At 41.1% G+C, this 16,907-nt stretch overlaps 1 protein-coding gene across 2 annotated transcripts in view; it reads left to right on the forward strand.

Moving 5' to 3' along the window:
* The first annotated feature begins 8,817 nt into the window (after positions 1–8,817).
* Positions 8,818–16,907, forward strand: part of DPP6 (dipeptidyl peptidase like 6) — a 1,188,326-nt gene continuing 1,180,236 nt past the window's right edge. The window contains exons 1-2 of one of the 2 annotated variants that reach the window (XM_030826245.1): positions 8,818–9,004; positions 9,442–9,695. In XM_030826245.1, coding sequence (XP_030682105.1) covers positions 9,636–9,695 — 60 coding nt within the window. In that variant the 5' untranslated portion in view covers positions 8,818–9,004; positions 9,442–9,635. Of the gene's footprint in view, positions 9,005–9,152; positions 9,696–16,907 lie in introns of those variants that run through there. The other variant, XM_030826246.1, reaches the window with a different exon arrangement.

The following is a 16,907-nucleotide window of genomic DNA, read 5'->3' on the forward strand; positions in this document are numbered from 1 at the left end:
CTGGGATTATAGGCATGAGCCACCATGCCCGGCCTCATTAGAAAATTCTGCCAAGTATTTTAAAAAGAGTGAACCAAATCCTCTATAATATCTTCCAGATAATAAAAACAGAAGGAGCAGCAAGTGGAATTTATTCTAGGAATGTATGACTGGTTTAACATTTAAAAATGAATCACTCTAAGGCTGGGCATAGTGGCTCACGCCTGTAATCCCAGCACTTTGGGAGGCTGAGGCGGGTGGATTACCTGAGGTCGGAGTTTGAGACAAGCCTGGCCAACATGGTGAAACCCCGTCTCTACTAAAAATACAAAAAAAAAAAAAAAAAAAAAAATTAGCTGTGCGTGGTGGTGCACGCCTGTAGTCCCAGCTACTCAGGAGGCTGAGGCAGGAGAATTGCTTGAACGTGGGAGGCAGAGGTTGCAGTGAGCTGAGATCTCGCCACTGCAATCCAGCCTGGGTGACAGAGTGAAACTCAATCTCAAAAATAAAAAAAGATTCACTCTAATAAGCTACATCAACAAGTTAGAGAAAACAAAATATATCATCATACCAATAGATATGGGAAAAGCATTTGATAAAAACCAGCACCCACTAATGACAAAAACTTTCAGAAAATTAGGAATAGAGGGGGACTTCCACAACTTGGTAAAGAATATCTACAAAAACCTACAGCTAACAGCACAGATAATGGCCAGACACTGGATGCTTTCCCTTTAAGACAGAGAGCAAGACAAGGTGCTTCTTCTCACCACTCCTATTCAACATCATACAGGAATTTCTAGCTTGTGCAATAAAACAGGAAAATGAGCAAATATATAACAGATTGGAAGGAAGAAAAACTGTCTTTTTTTTAGCAGATAACATGATTGTCTATCAAGAAAGTTCCAAAGATTCTACTTTGAATAAGTCAACAAAATGGGCATTCTGAAAATAATTTGTAGTATAACAAAGTTACAGGATACACAATCTATATATATAGTATTATATAAACACATAATTTGTATTGTTACTATATGTATAATTTGCACCATTACTATATATATAGTAGTATAGCAAAGTTACAGGATACACACACACTATCTCTCTCTCTCTATATATATACAAATATATATATTTGTATTGTTACTATATATAGTATTATATATAGACAAAGTTTGTATTATTATATGTTTTCATAATTTGTATGTTACTATGTTTTTTTTAATTTTTTTATTGTTGCTGTAGTAAACCACTCCCCTAGTGTTTTAAAACAGAATGAATTCTCTGTTACAGTTACAGAAGTCAGAAGCCCAAATACAGTCTGCCTGAACCAAAGCCAGGGTCAGCAATGTCCCTTCCCACTGCTTTTGCCAACGCCTAGAGGCCACCTATATTCCTTTGCTCACGGCCCCTCTCTTCATCATCAAATGATCAACATAGCTTTATGACATCAGCAGCTCTGATTTTGCTCTCTTGCCTTCCTCTTACGTAGGCCCCTGTAATTACATTGGGTACCCCCATATAACCCCAAATAATCTCCCTATCTCAAGATTCTTAATGTAATTATATCAGCAAAGTCCCTTTTATCATATAAGAAAACATAGCAACAGATTCCAGGCATTAGAGTTTCTTCCGAGGGGCTATTACTAACCCTACCACAATATGGAAATGTCTATTGTTTTTCTATATACCAGAAATCAGCTTTAGGATGTGAAATTAATAACATAATACCACTTATGGTATCACTGAAAATAAAATAACTAGGCATACATATGGAAAAATTTGAACAGGAACTATGTGCAGAAAACTATAAAACTCAGATGAAAGAAATCAAAGTAAAGCTAAATAACAAGAATGATAGTCCATATTCATGAATTGGAACACTCAATAATATTAAGATGTCAATTATCCCAGACTTTGTCTACAGATTTACTGGAATTACAATCCAAATCTCTGCAAGTCCTTTTGTAGATATCAACAAACAGAAGCTAAAATATAAGGTAAGGCCAAAGACCTTCCTAGAATTGGCCTAGAATAGCCAATACACTACTGAAGAAGAGCAAAGTTGAGCACTTTTACTAACAAATTTCAAGACTCACTATAAAGCTATAATAATCAAGACAGCATTTATTTAAAAGAATAGGTAGATAGGTCAATGAAACAGAATTGAGAGCCCAGAAATAAATCTATGCAGAGTCTGCTGATCTTTAACAAAGGAACAAAGGCAGATCAATGAAAAAAAAGAGTCTTTTCAAAAGCGGGGCTGGAACAATTGGACATACATATACCACCCCCCACCCAAAAAAAAAAGCCCAGACACAAACCTTATACCTTCCATAAAAATTAACTGAAAATGTATCAGGGCCCTAATTATAAAACACAACATGATAAAACTTCTAGAAGTAAACATAAGAGACAATCTAGGGTTTTGCGATAAAGTTTTTGATAGAACAGCAAAATCATGATCCATGAAAGAAAAAATTCATACGTTGTACAATATTTTAAAATTAAAAACATCTACTCTGTGAAAGATACTTTTGAAAGAATCATGGACGGAGCTGGAGGACATTATGCTAAGTGAAATAAGCCAGGCACGAAAAGACAAATATTGTACAATCTCACTTGTGGAATCTAAAAGAAATTGATCTCACAGAAACAGAGAGAAGAGGGGTAGTTACTGGGGCTGAAAACGAAGGAGAGAAATGGGAAAGGAGAAGATATGGATCAAAGGGTATCAAGTCTCCCTTAGACTGGAGAAATAAATTTTAGTGACCTATCGCACTGCATGGTGACCACGCCTAATAACAACATGTTGCATATTTCAAAATCCCTGAAAGAATAGATTTCTAACATTTTCAACACACAGACACAGAATGTTAATTTGGTGAGGTGATGAATGTGTTAATTAGCTTGATTAAATCTTTCTACAATGTACATATACGTAGGTCAAAACATCACATTTTAACCCATAAATATACACAATTTGCTAATTAAAAAAAAAGCAAGGGGAAGAATTGAAAGACAAGCCACAGACCAGAAAATATTTGCAAAATAAATTTGCTTAATTACTTGTACCCAAAATAAATATTTAATAAACAACTCTTAAAACTCAACAAGAAGAAAACAACCCCAATATAAAACTGACAAAATATCTGAACAGATACCTCATCAAAGCAGATATACAGATGGTAAATAAACATAAGAAGAGTTGCTGAACATCACTGGTGACTGGGGATTTTCAAATCAAAAACGCAATGAGGCGGGGCCCAGTGGTTCACGCCTGTAATCCCAGCATTTTGGGAGGCCAAGGCAGATGGATCACTTGAGGTCAGGAGTTTGAGAGCAGCCTGGCCAACATGGTGAAATCCTGTCTCTACTAAAAATACAAAAAATTAGCCGGACGTGGTGGTGCGCACCTGTAGCCCCAGCTACTCAGGAGGCTAAGGCAGGAGAATCCCTTGAACCCAGGAGGCAGAGGTTGCAGTGAGCTGAAATTGTACCACTGCACTCCAGTCTAGGTGACAAGAGCAAAACTCCATCTCAGAACAAACAAACAAACAACAACAACAAAAAGCAATTAGGTTCTATTACACACTAATTAGAAAGGCAAAAATACAAAAACAAACTGGAGATACCAACAGCTGGCGAGGAAGCAGAGCAATAGGAGCTCTCACTCATTGTTTGCGGGAATGCGAAATGACACGGTCAACTTTGGAAGGCAGTTTAATGGTTTCTTAAAAAGCTAAACATACTCTCACCATATGATCCAGCAATCACTTTCCTAGATATCTACCCAAAGGAGTTGAAACCTTACATCCACACAAAAAATCTACATGCAGAAGTTTCCAGAAGGCTGATTCATAATCACTAAAAACTAGAAGTAACGAAGATGTTCTACAATATGTGAATGGATAAGGAAAGTGTGGTGTAGCCACAGAATGAAATACTGTTTAGTAATAAAAGGAAATGAGCTATTAAGCCAGAAAAGAGATGGATGAATCTTAAATGCGTGTTGTTCATTGAAGGAAGCCCGTCTGAAAAGACTGCATACTGTATGATTTCTATTATATGACATTCTGAAAATGGCAAAAACACTGATAATAAAAATCACCATTTACAGGGGTTGAGGAGTGAAAGGTGAAGCTCAGAACTTTTAGGGTGGTGAAACTATTTTGTATGATACAATGTGGATACATTACACTGGGGATAAAAAGTAAATCTTAATGTATGTAAATTTAAAACAGTATTTAGGAGGCCAGGGAACACTAGAATGGAATACCGAATGTGACAAAACAAACTTTATTAAAAATGCATGACACAACCTCACTGAAGAGGGAGGGGAAAAGGTGCTGACATAAGCAACTTTGGAAATGAGTTGAGTCTGTAAGACAGAGTCAAAAGATACTGTACACAGCACTGCCACTGCATTCTAGTTAATAACACTGTTTCCCACTGGCTACAAGTTAAACTTTCTGATACCACTGTACATATAGAGTAGAATTGAACAATGAATTGAATGGTTGGTGGAAGGTAGGAGCCAGATTTACCACTGCTGGAGTGGGCATTTACAGATAAGTAAGGGAAAAAGCTGGAATGATTTGTGTGGCAATGGATTAGAGTTGGAGACATTAGTATGAATTAATATTTGGCCTAATACAGACATACACAGTTAAATATAGAAATATTTATAGATACTTGCGTATGACCTGTATTAGTATATACAAATATATTACCATTCTCTGTCAGCTAGAGGACTCAGAAACAGTATCACAGTAGCAATGAGCACAAGTAATGCTCAGACATTCGTTTCTAATATCATTGTCTAATAAAAATAACCAGGGCTCCTTGGAGAAGTGGCTGATTCTAGTGGCAGGAAATGTACAAGATGAGTCTGAAGCACCTTGTAGTGCCATAAAGGAAATATTCCAAGTGCATGCACACGCGTGCACACACACGCACGCACACACACACACACACACTAATGGGGGTGTGGCCAAAGGTGCACAGAGCCACTGAAGATCACCCAGTGGCCAAAGCTGGCATAATGTGAGCAAAAATAAATAAGAGTAGTATTGAATTATAACCCAAAATATCATACAAATATTCATAAACCCATGCTTTATAGTTAAATAATAAATAAATGAATGGGTGAGAAGAGACAGGTCTCCCATGGAGCAGAATGTTAAAAACGTATGCAAACACTCTGCCCTCAAGGAGGTGGAACACAACTCCTCACTCCTTCAGTGTAGGCTGCATGTAGACGCCTCCTTACAAAGAGTACAGTATGCAAATGAGAAAGGACAATAGTAATTTTACTCTGGAGAAACTTGACAAATACTCCCTCGCCAGGAAATCCCAACCTTTGCCTGGCTGGATTTCCGAATTGTTTTAGAGCAGCAACTCCTTTGTGCCTCCAGTTCTCTCTTTTTGGAACAGGTGTGCCTACGCCTGTTATCTAATGTCCATCCCACCACTGTATGTTGAATACATGTCAGAAACTACCTTGTCTCTTAACTTTTACATATCTAAACATGGAGGAAAGCTATACACAGGAAGTACACCTGAGGAGCCTCCTTCACACATGAAACTGTTTCTGATGATATAATTCTAGACTTTGAGCTGATGCTGTAATGGAATGACTTTTAGGGATCTTGAAAGGAAGTGAGTGTATTTCACATGGGGAGAAACACAAATCATTGGGAGCCAGAGGGCAGATTGTGGAAGGCTGCTCCTGACAAGGCTTCCAACAATCCCATCCACCTGGCATTCACATTCTTGCAAAATCTCCTCCACTTGAGTGTGGGATGACCCTAGTGACTTGCATCTAATCAATAGAATAAAGCATAAGGGGTGAAATGTCACTTCCAAGATCAGGTTATACATGATTGTGATTTCCATCTTGCTTGTACTCTCTGGCTCTCTGGCTCTTCTTGAGTGGTTGCCCTGATGACACTGGCTGGTGACGCTCACATGGCAAGAAAATGAAAGTATCCTCTGACCAGTCACCAACAAAGAACTGCAGCCCTCACTCTAGAGGCCTTTGAGGAACTGAATTCTGCCAAGAGCCACACGAGTTAACTTAGAAGCAGATCCTTCCCTAGTAGAGCCTTCTGATGAGACTACAGCCCCAGATGAAAACTTCATTGCTGTCTAGTGAGATACCCTGAAGCAGAGGACAGAGCTAAGCCATGCCTGGATTCAAGATCTTCAGAAACTCTGAGACAATAGATGTACTTTGTTTAAAACCTTCATGTTTTCAAATTACGGATGGTCCCCAACTTACTGTAGTTTGATTTACAATTTTTTGACTTTATAATGGATTTATCATGCTGTAACTCAACTGTTAGTTCAGGAACATCTGGACTTATGATGGGTTTATCATGTTGTAATTCCATTGTAAGTCAAGGAGCATCTCTATTTGCTATGCAATAATAGATGCCTAAGGAGTTTAAAAATTGTACTAACATCTTGGGAAATGATTTGGCAGTTTCTAAAAACAAACAAACAAAAAGCAACCCTGCTTCTACCTTAGGACCTAACAATTCCACTTCCACATATCAATACATGATAAATGAAAGCGTGAGTTCACAAAAAAAAAAAACCCTGTACATAAACATTTAGAGCAGCTTGATCCATAAATAGTCAAAAACCAGAATTAACACATGCAATCATTTGTAAAAGAATGGATAAATTAATAATGGTACATCCATACAATAGAATATTATTTAACAATAAAAAATGAACTGCTGAGACATGCAAAAACATGATGGACCTCATAAACATTGCATTCAGTGAGGGAGTTCATAATGTGTGACTTCATTTATTTGAAATTCTAGAATAAGCAAAGCTAGTCTATGGTGATAAAATCCAAACAGTTGTTGCTTATGGGGGTAGTTTATCGGGAAGAAGCATCCTTTGGGGGGTGATGGCAATGTTACCTGTCTTAACAGGGGTATGGATTATACAAATATACACAACCGTCAGAACTGATCTGTTCATTTTACTATACATTATAGCACAATTTTTCTTAAAAAAGGAGATAGCATAAAAGAAAGAAAAGGAAAACATAGTGAAACCCCAAATTCACAATGCAGGAAATTTCAGGAAGAAAACTATTTGTGCCATGGAAGAAAAAATTGCTGTTCTTTTACTAAACCATAACTGATTATGTCAAACTCAAACATATTGTCACATAAGTGACATAAAATCAATTAGACATCAATAGCGTCTTTCTTATCTTTTTCTGTGCAAAGTGTTCAAGCTTGATTAATGAAATGTGTTTCCTAACGCGAGAGTGAGTCATCAAGCTCGAGACCATGATGAGCTCCTCTCAGGGCCACTGCTCAGGCTGCTCCCTTCAATCCAACTCAAGGGCCCTCTCTTCCACTATAACGGAGCTCACAGTCAAAGTGGGAGAAGGAAAATACACAAGTAATCACAGATAAATGCATGAGTAGTTGTTAGCCAGAAAATTGGAATTGAGCAATAGTGTCTGTAAATTAATGTGAAGTGCTAGCAATTGTTGCAGGCAGTTGGTAGTAACAGCTGATGAACACCTACTGCTATGCGAAGCACCTGCTACACATTAGTATTTCTGAGCCTCAGTTTCCTCACGTGGAAAGGTGCAGCTATAACACTGACCTTACAAATGTAAGAATACATGAGAGAAATAATTTGCTCAAGGATGTGCACTAGGAGGCGGCAAAGCCAAGATGCCAACCAGGATCTGCATCCACAGCCAAGCTCTGCATTACGCTGATCTCCAAGCTGAGCCTTCATATTCATCTCAGGAGTTGCTTTTGAATGTCTTCAGCAGCCAAAAGCAACCAAACACAATAATTTATTTTATAAGATGGGATTTTTCCAACTTGGAATTAGGAACGTTAAAGAAATGACCATGAATATCAGCAAATAACGGAAGAACTAAAATGAATGGACAATGTAAGGGGATGTACTTTCTGTTGATTTTTGAGACGGAGTCTCGCTCTGTCGCCCAGGCTGGAGTGCAGTGGCGCGATCTCGGCTCACTGCAAGCTCCGCCTCCTGGGTTCACGCCATTCTCTCACCTCAGCCTCCCAAGTAGCTGGGACTACAGGCACCCGCCACCACGCCCGACTAATATTGTTTTCGTATTTTTTAGTAGAGACGGGGTTTCACTGTGTTAGCCAGGATGGTCGCCATCTCCTGACCTCGTGATCCACCCGCCTCGCCCTCCCAAAGTGCTGGGATTACAGGCGTGAGCCACGGTGCCTGGCCAAGGGGATGTACGTCTGTTACCAAGCCAGTGCACTTGAGGAAGAAAGTGCAGCTCTGGTCGTCATAAATTAGTCTAACTTCTTCCTTCAATTTATACACGCTAAAACCAAGAATTTGGGATTGTGAAATAGAAACCAAATTATGTGGTTTGATTCCCATTCAGAATATTCAAACTCAACTATCTCTGCCTGGATAAAATTTAACATTTTGTCGAATAATATGGCTGTATCCTAACGTGCCCTTGGTCCCCTGTTCAGACTTGTGATCCTGAAATGTTGCAATGCGTCTTCATGAAGCAGCTGCTCTTTTTTGACTCGTTTTTTCTTAGTTCCCTGGGGTCAATTTCCTTTCACCTGTGTCTAAATGCTGACTAATTAGATCCTGACTTCACAGGTGCCAAAAGAGAAGAAGGAAACAAAGAGAAAGAAAAAAAAAAAGTCTTAGGAAGCTGCAGAGACTTCTATTGCAGAAAGGAATGGATGTACTCTGTGGCCCTCCCCAAATACGGCCCTAGTCAAGCCAGTTGGGCCGCCCACCAATGGCACCGACGGGGCCTCTGCGCGCAGCGCCTGCCCAACTAACAGAGTGCTCGCATCCCTCAGCTGTAGCTTGTGCAGCCTGTGCTAACGAGCCCGGGTACCGTCCCAGCTCCTCCTCCGCCCACTCCACTGTCTCTCTTTCGCCTATTCAGTGGTTCCTGGCAAAACCTCTTATGCCACCTCCCGACCATCCCGGGAAGATTTGGCGGCTGGAGCCCTGCGCAGGAGCTGTAAGCAAGAGTGGGCGCCAGTCCCTCCTTAACCCCTGCTGGGTGGGTGGGGTGCCGGAGTCCGCACTGATGACCGCTCCAGCCTGAGCTTTTGAGGGTGAGGGGGGTGTGGAAAGATCTGCGCTGGAGCGGAGCGCGCACCCGTGGGCTCCTTGCAGTGGTGGCTCTGCCTTGGTGGCGCGAGGGCGTGAGTGCGCGCGACTCCCCGGCTTTCGCGGGTTTCCCCACCCCTTGCGCAGGAAATAGCCTAGTCCTACGTCCCCCTGGCTCTCCCCACACACACCTCCTTGGAGCTCCTTTTGGGTTTGCTCCGGCTTCTGGTCTTGAGCGTCCTGGACTGTTTCCTGGGGAGGCAGCACTGGGTAGAGCGCCCTCGGAGCCGCTGGCGCCGGCCCGGGTTCCCTCCGGGGTCCCAGCAGCTGCTTCTCCTTCTCCAGCTCTGGGCTGCGGATTTTACCGCCCCTGCACAGAAGCCTGCAGCGTGGAGGCTCCCCTCGCGCTCGCCCAGACTCGGCTTCAGGAGGAGGACCCACCTCGCGTCTCCCCCGAGGCGCGCACCTCTGCCGCCACCCTCCAAGCGCCTAGGAAGTTTTGAAGGTAGAGAATCTGGGCCCCTCAACTTCCTCTGGACATGAATCAAACCGCAGGAGTCTCCAATAGCGTCAGGTGTCCGCCGGGGAAAGGCCACAAGGTAAGGGACCCGCGACAGAGGGGGCTTGTGCGGGGGCGTGGGGCGCAGGTGGAGGCTACAGTTGGCCGGCGAGTGGAGACTCCGGCAGGTTTGTGGAGGGAGTGTGAGCAGCCGCCGGTGCGTCTGCATCTCTTGCAGGGGTCCGTGACTGAGGATGGTTGGCGGATCGCGGGGGTTGAGAGAACGTGTGATGTTTTGTAGACCCGCGGCCAGCAGCAGGGCTCTGCTGGTGCATCCGCTCCCGCCGGCCACCCTGGGGCTGGAGATCCTACCCTGCTTTGCGGCTGGGCTGGCAGGTGCAGCTGTTTCTCATGATTAGGAGGCTTTCGGGAGAAGAGGTCGGCGTTGGGAGGCAGAGCCCCTCCCCCTTTCACAATCAGACCCCCTGGGCCAGAGCTTGCAGAGAAGCTCTTCCCGGGAAGCGCGCGCGGGGCTCTCCCTCAGGCGCTGGCGCTGGCTGCTGTCACGGACACGTGCTTCGTTAACTTTAATGGAGCAATGCGTGCCTGGAATTATTTCCAGGAAATTAGTGACGTTCAGAAAAAGGGGAGTGGGCGGCGGCCTAAGGAATTCTGGCAGAACCTCACTAGCAGCCCGGAGTGTGAGGGACTTGGGAAACGTTTACTCCCACGCGCAAAAAACCCAGATCGCCAGCGAGGTTCGGGATTTCGCAGGGATCCTGTGGGGCCCGGCCACCCTTGGCCATGCTCAATACGCCTCACCTGTCTGCCATTCCGCTTAGGTTGTGATTAATTAGCGAGGAAATTCCTTACCCGGGTTACATAGGGAAGCCGCACAGCAATGCATGTAACAATGAACTTTAAAATATTTTCAAATATTTATATATGTTTTTAAACCGAAAAAAGGCGAGCACTGTGGAGCTTAGTCCTTGATATGCAGACTGAATTTATGGTTTACTTTGTCATCTTATTTTCGACACCTATTTTTGTGTGTACACTTTATGTAAGGGCATATATGTTTATTAGCTCTTATTAGAAAAATATTCCCATTGAAATCTACTTGTTGGGGTTTGGGGCATGTATTAGCCCACAATATCAACTCCAAACACCACTTGTTCGGAGTTGAAGTGAGTAATGATATTGGATTCACTTGGCGGATAAAGGAATTCTTGTGCTGTTTGAGTTATGTAAGATGAGGATTTAGGGTTGAATGCTTTTATTTCACTGAGTAAGTAATATCAAGCATTTTCTTCTATCAGATCATGATGAAATATTTGAATCAGCAAGTCATTTCTCTGATCTCTGTTCTCACTATGATTTGAGTAGTTACATGTTTCACATTTACATTACTTAATATCTACAGGAAATGTATTTTAATACAGAGTAGTTGATATAAAATTTTTCAAATAAAAATTAAGGTTTCACCCATCAGTGATAATATAGTAGAGACATCTGTGGAGTTCAGAAGATCATTCAGGAATTTCCTTTAAGAAATGTCTTTGGCTCCAGTATTAAAGTGGCTTCTTGGAAGAACTGGACTGTAGGGTATTGACACCAATAAAACTTTCTGGAAAGTGTTGGAACACACACCAACAATTTAAAAGGTACTAGGAAACCTGTTAATCATGAGTTAGGGATCACCTTACATACCTATCAGGTGTCCAACAAATACTTGCTCCAATGAATCATATTCAATAGTCATCAATCATCCACTTAATAAACATGGTAAACCCCTATTAAGTTCCAATAATATGAGAACGGAGAACCCAAATATGAACTTAGACGTTGCCCTCACTGTCCAACATGCAGTTCTAGTCATACCCTATCCTTCTTTCTTTAAAATCTTTGATGGCCTAAAGTGAGATGATGGTGAAATCCATTAGCTAGAAGGAAAAAAAAAATATTCATTTCCTTTTCTCAAAGAAGAACCCACTTAAGTTGTTGTTTGCTGCAAAGTTTGCAGCTTTGGAGTTTGTCTTGTAGGTTGCTGTGGTGCAATAACATGAGAAACTGAAATGATTGGAGGTGACGTGTTCGTGAAAGTTCTGTAGTGGATGAGGGATGAGGTGGTAGCAGGAGTCAACAGTCAACGCTGGGAAGTGCTGGATGGACCACGTGCCATTTAGGTCACAGTATTTTTCCAATAAAATATAAAACTCAATAATGTCAGTTTAGTAAATGTTTTGGAACAGTTGTTTTTCCATTGTATATGCTGTTCTTAGAGTTCATCCTGGGAGACTTTGATGGAAGGAAAGGCATCAGCCGCTTAGGAAAATATTCCAGCTGGTCTCACTTTTGTCTGGTCTCATTCATTTACTGATTACTGGTATAGCAATTCACATTTGGCAAATTCTTATCATTTGTTCTTGTGCAGATATTTCTTGAGCAACACTGGTTGTCTCTTTTAGATGGTTATTCAACGGTTGAGTTAGCCTTCTTTTAGATATGTTATTTATTGCTAGGTTCATTCTTGCCTATTGAACCCCTAGAATTTGGAAAGAAGAGGTCCTTGTTGCAGCCTCCTGTGAGTGGGGGCACCTGACCACCTGCTAACAGCTGCTAAGGGTCACAGGGTAGTCCACCACACTGTTGGCCCCAGTAGAGGCAGGAACCGCTGGTCCTGAGAAGAAATCTCCCGAAGTGATAGTCCTCTGGAATTGGCTCCTGGAAACTTGAAAGTGGTATTCATTCTTGAGCAAAGAATACAAACTTGAGTTTTACAGAATATGTAAACTACAAACATAAGACTGTACGACTTTAGCCTTGGAAGGTGGCACTCACCTTCTGAGCAGAAAGTAAGGACACCCAGCTGAGTAGTTAACTCCAGCCAAAGCAGGGCCTCTCCTTCCAGCCTCAGGTTTGAAGAGAAAGCAAAGGTTTGGATTGAGTCTCTTTGCTTAGAGCTTTTCTGAAAGGGAAATTTCTTTGTATCCAGTATGTATTACGTTAGGCATCAGGACAAGTATTATCAGTGCTTCAGTCTCTGGAAACAGCAGACGTAGCTGTCCAAAGCTTGGACTTTGGGATCCTAAGGTACCAGTGTCATTTCGGATAAGTTGCTTGACCTCCGTGCCTAAGTTTTATAGAACCTTCATGGTAGGAGTTTCATGAGGGTTCAATAAACTAATCCATGTGTGGGGCTCCCAGCAGGACCTGCCACACAAGATGAGGCATTACTTTACCTTTGAGCACCCAAATCAGGGAGGACAAGGCAACTTCACTTTAAAACCCTTTTTATTAAGGGGGGGCATGTGCTTTATAAATATTTGTATCACAGCCTTTTTTTTTTTTTTTTTGAGACAGAGTCTCGCTCTGTTTCCAGGCTAGAGTGCAGTGGCGTGATCTTGGCTCACTGCATCCTCCACCTCCCAGATTCAAGTGATTCTCTGGCCTTAGCCTCCTAAGTAGCTGGGATTACAGGCACGCACCACCACACCCAGGTAATTTTTGTATTTTTAGTAGAGATGGGGTTTGCCATTTTGGTCAGGCCGGTCTCAAACTCCTGGCCTAAAGCAATCCACCCACCTGGGCCTCCCAAATTGCTGGGATTACAGGTGTGAGCCACCGTGCCTGGCCGACAGCCTCTTTTTACATGGTAACCTCTCATAGGCACACAGCTCCTCGGGAGCAGGTCTCAGAGGGTATGAGTAGGATGGGATAATTGTTAGAGTATGGGCTTTGCAGTGAGACAAGTGGTAACTTGGTAAAGATCACACAAATAGAGCTGGGCATGGCATGGTGGTGTGTGCCCGTGGTCCTATCTACTCAGGAGGCTGGTGTGAGAAGATCATTGAACTTGGAATCCAGTCTGGACAACACAGTAAGATGGCATCTCTAACCCTCACCCCCCCAACCCCAGAAAAAAATCACGCAAGTAGAAAGTAACAAATGCAGGACCTAATTTAACTTATTTTTACACATCTGGAAAAGGGGAATATAATGTATGCATTATCTCATATAATTGTTAAGAAAATCCCCATGAATGAGTTTGCATATAGTAAGCATTTATTACATGACAAAGCTTCACATCAAGCGTGGAGATAGTTCCTGGAAATAATTCTTTATATTACTTATATTATAATTTGAGACCCCATTTTATCTAAAATTCTTCACTCTATCTGATGTTGTAATTGTTTATATTTTATATCTGTTTTCTCTTTTCTCTGCTTTCGAGAGTATCTCCTTATCTTTGATTTTCCATGTTTGGTGACTTGTATGTGACTAGCCGTGGGCTGTTTCATATTTATCCTGCTAGGAGTTCACGAAGCATCTTGAATCTTTAATTCTTTCACCATATTTGGGGATTTTGTACCATTATTTTCAAAAATATTTTTCCATTTTATTCTTTCTTTCTTGGGATGACAATTGTATATATATTACACAATATGCAGATTGTATATTGTGGCCTACAGATGCATATAGCATTTACACCACTTGATAATTAGGATCAGTATAACAGATTCCATGAGCACATTTTCCAGCTTGTAAGATTCCTTTCCTAGCCATTTTTGCCAACAAGGAATCTAGCTCCACCAGGTCCGAAAAAACTCTCAATTCAGAAACATACTTAAAGAGTAATCATTTTGCCTGAGGACAGAGATCAAAAGTCTCTGCTTCCTATTTGTGAAGGTGGATATTTAACATTCTAGTTTTCGTTCTCATTCCACCTTTGTCTTCAAAGCCAAAAGGGATGAGTGATTAGTCCATGAGCCTCAATGGATTCTTTGCAATGAAGAGTAGATGTAAAACTTTGGCTCTGTGGATTTCAATCTGAACTCAACTACCGAAATCCCTTCAGGATCAAGGACTCACTTGGTGCCTCTCTGATGAATGCAGTGATTAATAATCATAATATCTCCTGTTTACCCACTTGCGCGCCTAGAATGTGGCAAGAAGTCAATCCTTATTCATCACTTGGCAGCATTTTCTGGTGAGGAACATCGTATTCTACCAATGAATTAGTAAAATGTTGGTGTTTCTTCTCAAGGTTTTCATGCTGTGAAAAAGCTGATGAAGCCTTTGCATTTTGAAGTTGCTTATGATCCATGAAGAGTGTCAGCCTCTACCCACAGGAGTTTGCTGATTTTTGCCAGCTCTAGGTATTATACTTTGTGGAAATTTAATAGCCTTCTTACCTTCTACTTCTAGTGTTTATTTTACCACAAGGACAGGGAGAGCAAAGATACAGCCTATGGCCTCAATCTGGCTTGTATGTCTGTCATTTTCCCTTTAGGACATTAAAAAAAAAGATTAATCAACTCAAGCCATTTTGACTCAATAGAAATGCATTTTTGTGTGTGTGTGTGAAATACTACTCATGAATCCCACCTACATTTTTACTTTGATTTCATCCTTAAAGGATATATTTTCCTGGATGTAAAATTCCAAGTTGACAGGATTTTTACTTTTTTCAGCACTTTAAAGATGGCATTCCACTGAGTTCTAGAATGAGTTTTTTCTACTGAGAAGTGAAGTCATTTGATTCATAGTTCCCTGTATGTACTGTATTATTTTTCTTTGTCTGCATTTAAGATTTTTCTTTGGTTTTCAATATTTCAATATTATGTGCCTAGGCATGATTTTCTTCATATTTATTACCGTAGTGGTGCAAAGATCACCTTGAATCTTTAAATGCACCATCTTTGGGAATTTGGTGGCCATTATCTTGTCAAACTTTTTTTCGGTCCTATTCTTAATTTGTTGAGATGACAATTATGTATGTTTTATACAGCTTATATTGCTTTACGGTTCTCTGAGGCTCATCATTTTTCCAAGCTACTTTTCTCTCCCTTTTTCAGATTTAATTTCTGTGGCTCCATCTTCACACTTAATGACTCTCCTCTGTGTTCTGCATTCTGTGGTTTGTGTATTCAGTGCTTAGCTCCAGATATTGCATTTTCAAATTCTAAAATTTCCACTTAGTTCTTTCTCCATAATTTCTATTTTCTGCTTGGATTGGTTTTCTTTTTAATTCATCGTGAGTATCTTTGTTGTTTAATAAATGAGGAGTCTTCTTATAATACTCACTTTAAAACTCTTGTATGATAATTCTAACATCTGAGCCTTCTTAGATTTGGTCTGTGTTGACTGTATTTTCTTCTCGAAATTGGACCACAGTTTAAAATGTCCTTGTATGTTGAGTGATTTTGAATTTTATCTTGGGCATCATGCATGTTGTGGAAACTCTGCATTCTGTTATGTTTCTCTGATGATTTGTTTTTCATTTTAATGAACACTTAAGTTGGATGGCAACTCAAATACAAGTTTTGTTCTTTTATCCTCTTGTAGTCCATTCAGCACCTGCATGACTCAGGGGACAACTAGAGATTTGGAGGCTGCCTAGATTTCTTAATTCTGGAATCCCTTTTCACTTTCCAAGTGAGTCCTCTTCAAGACCTTAAATCTTTGTGAAGCTTTCCTGTTGACCTTCACTCAGTCTCTTTTTTATTTTCTCTCTTTCAGTTCTTTTTCTACTCTTCTTTCATTTTCCCAGTGTTACATTTTCCAAAACTCATATTTTGATAAACTATCACTTGTTGAGTCTGAAAAATCTGAAGGTTTTCATATCCTCTCTTTTTTGTCTTCTCATAAAAAGCAAAACCTACTTTAATGCTCTCCCTTTGCCAAAATACCTCCTGCCTCCTTTTCTATTCTTTCCTGCCCCTTCTGGTTTAGATCAATAGAACTTCCCCTTCCTGGGACATTTCATTCTATTTCCAAACTTTTCTTCACTCTATCCTTCTTAGGAATTGAGCAGCCTCCTCCTCCTCTTCATGGCTTAAAGAATTTCCCTCCTGGATTTTAGCACTGATTCCCTTTCTGTGCTTTTCACTTTCCAAGTGAGTCCTCTTCAAGACTTTACATCTTTGTGAAGCTTTCTTGTTGACCTCCACTCAGTCTCTTTTTTATTTTCTCTTCTCTTCCTGTGGGAAGTCCTCCCTCTAAATGATTAGACCAGCCACTGACTCACAGGCTATGGGACATGGCAAACTCATGCAAGGCTTATGGCGTTTCACCAATTGCTGCCATTAACAGCAGGTCCTTTTCCTGCCCCTTTTCTTTTCTCACACACTTGGCTTCAGAACCACCATCTATGGACATGAGTATATCACAGAACCAGAGTCCTGCTAAGAAGGGAATTTTTTTTTTTATAACTCATGGTTGCAGGTACCATTCTCCAGCTTGATTTTTGACTTAGATCTCAGACCCTCCCACCTACTCTGATCTCTACACCTCCCTGTTCCAGAGCCTG

This window comes from Nomascus leucogenys, chromosome 13, assembly GCF_006542625.1.
Source record: "Nomascus leucogenys isolate Asia chromosome 13, Asia_NLE_v1, whole genome shotgun sequence".
Lineage (NCBI taxonomy): Eukaryota > Metazoa > Chordata > Mammalia > Primates > Hylobatidae > Nomascus > Nomascus leucogenys.